This window comes from Diplotaxodon limnothrissa, linkage group LG3, assembly GCF_057381915.1.
Source record: "Diplotaxodon limnothrissa isolate DT_005_m linkage group LG3, D_limnothrissa_male_GT1.1, whole genome shotgun sequence".
Classification (NCBI taxonomy): domain Eukaryota; kingdom Metazoa; phylum Chordata; class Actinopteri; order Cichliformes; family Cichlidae; genus Diplotaxodon; species Diplotaxodon limnothrissa.
Window position 1 is genome coordinate 38,778,878 of NC_140598.1, and position 6,281 is coordinate 38,785,158.

Consider the following 6,281-nt stretch of genomic DNA (forward strand, 5'->3'; position numbering starts at 1 on the left):
TATTTGATGATTGTCAGCACAAAGAGGGAGAGAGAGGAAGAGAGATGGAGATGGAGAATGAGGACAGATCAGAGGTGGAACAAGAGCAGGTGAGACACATGTTAGTCAAATGGTTGTTTACCAAAAGTATCACCGTATCATAGGTACTCATGTATCTTGTACCTAGTGTTTCTTTTTAGGTTTGCTATTTTTCAAATTCTATATTTATTAAGTTATGCAGGCTTGTTTGCACAACAAGGCTAAATAATTATATAAACTTTTCTCAATCTAAATAGTGTACTTTGGTAGAATTAAAAAAATAAGTGTAGCGCAAGTCTATGATGATTTTTAGTGCTACTATCATCTAGTTCTGATTCTGGTTCTGTTTTTGTTAAATCCTCAGTAGTCCTGATTTTGAACTGTTGTAGTCCTGTTTTAATTCTGGATCAGTTTTGGGTCTGGTTGAATTGGGGTTTAGTCCTCGTGTCTTGATACAGCCCTGACCTTGTTCTGCCTTGCTGCTTAATTAAAAAACTAGTTTAAGGTGTCCTGCACATGTGATATATATTTCTCCCTATATGAAGTCATTCTTTTTTGAACAAAACTCAAAACAGAGCCTATCAATCTTTCAGTCATTTCTACCCCTCCCCCCCCCCCCCCCCAAAAAAAAAAATAAAAAAAATAAAAAAATCCCACATGCATACTACCCTTTAGGGCTAAGCTTAAGCCTGTTTCAAATGTCTGGCTCCCCCTCTGATTGAGATCGCGATTTTCTATCGATTAATCGTGCAGCCCTACTTTGTGGTAATTTTAGATGATTCGTTTTATGGATAAAACCCACCAGGTCATTCAGTGTTCCCTTAATGCTAATTTATAAGAGATGTTGGTGTCCTATAACTGAAGTAATGTTGTTAAGTCCTTAAAGTCATATTCTTTTATTGTCATGACTGTATTTGAAGCTATTTGTATTTTTGTATGATACCTGATTTATATGGAATATGGCTGAAGTAAACTAAAGTCTAAATACTTAGTCATTTGTTTAATAGTAATTCAACATTATATAATTCACATATAAAACTATTATAATTTTGAATTGTAATTTTAAATGTTTTAAAAGCATGTAGAATAGCATATGTAGGCAAGCATATTTCTCCTCTTTTTATCAAGAAGCAAAGACAAATAGGAAAAAAAAAAAGAAACAGGGCAGGGTTTGGTGGTTGAATCATCCGTCCCCACCAATGTCAAAACCAAATCTACGCCCTTGGATGTGAGGAATATCAAATAGAGAGTGGATGGGCGGTAATGACAGCAGATAGGAAAATTGTGAGTACACCTGGTGGACACTTAAAAAAAGAGTCTGAAAAGAGGAAAAGGAGGAAGTGGCGAAACTGTTGTGACAATCTTTATGTCACAGTCCTGGGCCTGTGGCCCAGTGTTTTGATTCTATATTATTGTTTATTGGGTTCTGTTTTGCTTTTCTAGATTTCTTGTCCTTCTGGGTTGTGATTTCTAGTTCTTAGGTTTAGTTCTGCCCTCATGTTCCTCCTGTTTCCTCTGTACTGTGTTAGTATTGTCTCTGAATTCTGCCTGTGGAGTTCCTGTTTTATTTTGAAGGTCTTGTCTCATAGTGTATTCTGTTTTACTTCCTTGTCCTTACTAGCCTAATGAGTCCCAGCTGTGTGCCCACCTGTTCCTCGTTTCCTTATGTGCCTGCCAGTGTATTTTAGTCCCTGTCAGTTAGTTCTTGTTGTTGTGTCGTTAATGTCAGTTCACCCTCATGTTGTGTGGATCTTTTCCTGTGAGTCTATGTTGTTTCCCAGTTTAGTTTAGTTTGCTTTGTATGCTTGTTTTCCTGTGCCAGCAAATAAAGCTGAGTATTTTGAGTTCATCCCTCGAGTCTGAGTCCTGCATTTTGGGTCCACCACTCCTGCTTGCCTGCTTGCCACACAGCCAACCATGACACTTTATTCCCAGGTTTTGTGTCATTTCTTTTTTTTTTAGCTTTGAAAACCTCACAATGTTTTAAAGTTCTCTGACTCTGTGAAATTATTTACTTTGTTAGAAACATAAATCTAAATGTAAACATAACTGTTATCATATTTACTGTTAAAGTTAACCTTACTAATCTTATAATTAGGGCTGGGCGATATGGCCTAAAATTCATATCGCGATATAATTTGAAGCATGTGCGGTAACGATATATATCGCGATATATTCTTTTCTTCTGTATAACGTATTTTCCACACTATAAGGCACACTTAAAATCCTTTCATTTTCTCAAAAATCGAAGACAGAAAACTAAACAGCAGTGGCGTTTGAGGGGTTACTGAAGTTGGACTACCTGGTATATAATGTTGTGCTACGTGATTGCTAGCGACACAGCTATGTTAGCATAACATTAGCACAGTGAAGCTGGAGGATGAACGCCAACTTTTTTTTCCACTTGATAAAAGTTAACGTGAGGGATTCTGGTGGTCAGGGACAAATGCAATCGCATAGCAGGATGCTATACACGGGGCAAACTTCAGTCAGGAGAACAACTGAGATTATTCATCCACAATACAAGGTTAGTTATTAATATACTGCAACAACATGGGAATAGAACAGCTGCGAGAGAATTCAACATTAATGAATCAATGTCACGGAAGTGGAGGAAGCGCAGTTTTTGGCTTTCCCCATATTTCAAAAGTGCTTCATCTCTTTGCTATGACTGTCAGCATAATTTGCAGATGATAATGGTTGTAGCCGCTGCGATGCTTTCGACCAAAACAGGCGCAGCTTGATGACATCATCAACATGCGTTATCGCGATAGAGCGGTATAGTCAAAATCTCTATCGTTGGCCAAATTTATATCGTTTCTATTGTATATCGTTTATATCGTCCACCCCTAATTATAATAGTGTAGCTTATTGGTTAAATTTGAGCACAATGTCATCAGCATGTATTGAGAAATTCAAAGTTGCAGTTTTCTCAGAGATATATAGTGTTTAGAATTGTTGGAATTGAATCTTTTGTCTTTCACTTGGTCTGAACATGTGTCCTTTACAGAACTGATGCCAGTAAAGTGTGTTTTTTCTTTGTTAATAGATGTTTGAAAACGTATGGTGCTTTGAAAAAAAGATTTAGACAAAGAAACTCAGAAACAATTTTCTCATAAACACAATAATTTACAAAATGAAGCAGCACAATGAAAGAAAGTCATCCTTTTCAGAAGAAAAGCAGTATGTACAGCAACACTGATCATTACATTTCTATTAATTTAAACTCTGTCACATGTAAATGTTACATTTATAGCACTACCTTATCTTCTGGCTCTTGAACAGATGTTAAATGAAGAGAATCTGCTGGTTAATTATGTCTTACCAAAAAGCTCTGGAGACCCAATGTTTCTTTTCTTCGTTCTTTTCTTTTTTTGTTTTTCCTTAATACAGAATGATTGACAGCAGCCAGACTGACACACATTAGAGCTGTTGCTGTCAGTCCCAGTACAATATAAACTGAGGTTCTTTCCCGACTCTCTTCTCTTGAACTCAGAGTTGGTCTCGGTGGTTGGAGCTGATCAGCAGCTGCTGTAAAAAAGCATAAAATGTAATTGTTGACACTTGATCGTGTTCATGATCTGGACTTAAAAAAAACCCACAGTTCTCAGCAGGACTCATTCAAGTCTCTCAGTGATATAGAAATAAATTAGTAAATAAATAATGGTAATAATAATATTAATATTAATCATGATAAACTTACCAGTTACGTTGAGTCGACATCTTCCAACACCGAAGCCATAATCAGTGTTGACCTCACACAGGTACAGACCCGAGTCATCAGTCCTGAGTCTGGACAGCTGCAGTCTGATTCGTCCTTCTCTGAGGGCGTCTTTGTCACTCTGGACTCGTCCTGAAAACTTTGCATCCTGAGACTCTGACACCTCAACACCTTCATGGACATGATGCAGGACTGAGAGTTTATCATTGATAAAGAGTTCACAGAGGATGTTGAGAGTTTTGGTGGATCCATCAGGTTTGGTGGTGAACGTCCACTCCAGTGTGATGTTGTGGTTCTCCTCTGCCTGATAGCAGGTCTGTGTCACATTGACTACAAATGATCCTGTTGAGGAGACAGAGAGGGAAAGAGAGGAGCAGACACACTGAGAACTGGAACAAATCTGTTGTTGAGCTTTATTTGGAGTTCATAAAGTGAAGCTGTAAACGAACCAGAGACACATGAGGTGAGGATGATGAGCAGCAGGATCCTGCAGATCATCTTCTCCCTGTGAGAGGAGATGGAGGTGAAGAGTCATCAACACATGAGGTCAAAGGTCAGTCAGTACAGCTAGAAGAAGGAAAATCTACAGTCTGACTTCATTCACTCATTACAACATCTGATCCTGTTCATTATGCTGATTATTACACTGACTGACCAAAACTACATGAATACCTTCACCTTCGTCTATAAACACACTTCAGTGTAAATAAAATCGTTGTCTTCACAATGTATTTCCTAAAGCGCTGACATTTCTCTTGTTTTTCTTTAGAGAGAAATCATCTACTGAGTTGTCTGTAAATAACTCAGTTCACATTTAAAATCATGAACATATACATCTTTATAATTAAGAGGATAACATTAACAACTCTAAAGTATTTCACTTTTTTTTTAGAATAAATTTTTTCTTCTGCTTAAAAAACACAAAATATATCCTGCCACTGTTTCTGTGCAGCTAATAATTGTTATTCTGTACATGTGTTGAGCTACAGCATTTAAAACCCTCTCTTGACATCAGTGTGTAGTGTTTTTATCTTTCATATCTTTTTTAACCTGTTTTTTTATATTTTTACCTTTGCCTTTTCTTGGACTTGTCTCTAACAAAATTTTATGCAAAGGTGAAAAAACATGTGAGGAGGAAGTTTTCCTGTTAAACTTACTGGGTACATTACAGTGAGACACTGACCTGTAAAAAAATATCAGTGTTGTATATTATTATCAGACATCACAGGTAACAAAGCAGAACATTGTCCAACTTAAAAATAAATCAGGTAAAACACATAGTTTTAAAAGAACATCAAGGTTACGTGCACAGTGGTCATGTTTCAAGCCTCCTTAAAATTTCACAAAAAATTATACAGTATCTCACAAAAGTGAGTACATCCCTCACATTTTTGTCAATATTTTGTTATATCTTTTCATGGGACAACATTGAAGATATGACACTTTGATACAATGTAAAAAAGTCAGTGCACAGCTTGTATAACAGTGTAAATTTGATGTCACCTCAAAATAACTAAACATGCAGCCATTTTTTGCCTAAACTGCTGGCAACAAAAGTGACTAAAACCTAAGTTTAAAATGTCCAAATTGTGCCCAATTAGCCATTTTCCCTTTTTGGTGTCATGTGACTCGTTAGTGTTACCAGGTCTCAGGTGCAAATGGGAAACAAGTGTGTTAAATTTTGTGTTATTGCTCTCAAACTCTCTAATACTGGTCACTGGAAGTTTAACATGGCGCATCGTGGCAAAGAATTCTCTGAGAATCTAAAAAAGAATTGTTGATCTACATCAGGCGTCCCCAATCCCAGTCCATGAGGGCCTGTGTCCCTGCAGGTTTTAGATATCACCCTGGGTCAACACACCTGAATCACATGATTAGTTCATGCCCAGGCCTCTGGAGAACTTCAGGACATGTCAAGAAGGTAATTTATCCATTCAAATCAGCTGTGATGGATCAAGGGCACATCTAAAACCTGCAGGGACACCGGCCCTCTTGGATTGGGATTGGGGACTCCTGATCTACATAAAGATGGACTAGGCCATAGGCCCCCAATCCCAAAGACAACTGTGTCTGGCCTACAGTCAAGCATGGTGGTAGGATGTCATTGTATGGGGCTGCATGAGTGCTGCTGGCACTAGGGAGTTACAGTTAATTGAGGGAACCTTGAATTGTAACATGTGACATACTCAAGCAAAGCATGATCCCTCCCCTTCAGAAACTGGGCCACAGGGCAGTATTCCAACATGATAGTAATCCAAAAACACACCTCCAAAATTTCCGCTGCCTTTTAAAAAATAAACCGAGGGTAAAAGTACTGGACTGGCTAAGCATGTCTCCAGACTAAAACTCTATTGCACATCTTTTGGGCATCCTCAAATGGAAGGTGGAAGAGCGCAAGGTCTCTAACCTCCACCAGCTCCATGATGTCATCATGAAGAAGTGGAAGAGGATTGCAATGCCTGTGAAGCTCCAGTGAACTCCGCATTCAACAGAGTTAAGGCAGTTCCTCAACCTTATGAAGAGTACATTTACACAATGACTG

General features: G+C 38.1%; 1 protein-coding gene across 1 annotated transcript; it reads right to left on the reverse strand.

The window, feature by feature from the left end:
• Window positions 1–3,328: 3,328 nt before the first annotated feature.
• LOC146635792 (uncharacterized) lies at window positions 3,329–4,252 on the reverse strand. Its single transcript, XM_085349069.1, has 3 exons — window positions 4,189–4,252; window positions 3,722–4,081; window positions 3,329–3,549 (listed from the first exon to the last, which is right to left on the reverse strand). Exons 1-3 carry the CDS (start codon window positions 4,235–4,237, stop codon window positions 3,329–3,331), a joined length of 630 nt encoding a protein of 209 aa, XP_085205195.1. The 5' UTR covers window positions 4,238–4,252.
• Between the last annotated feature and the right edge of the window lie 2,029 nt (window positions 4,253–6,281).

Excerpts from the sequence above, each read along its gene's own strand:
- LOC146635792 (XM_085349069.1), bottom strand. The coding sequence starts at position 4,237 with ATGATCTGCAGGATCCTGCTGCTCATCATCCTCACCTCATGTGTCTCT. Across the intron at positions 4,082-4,188 it reads CCTCACCTCATGTGTCTCTG|GATCATTTGTAGTCAATGTG; the intron begins GTTCGTTTACAG and ends TCTCCTCAACAG. Across the intron at positions 3,550-3,721 it reads ATGTCGACTCAACGTAACTG|CAGCTGCTGATCAGCTCCAA; the intron begins GTAAGTTTATCA and ends GCTTTTTTACAG.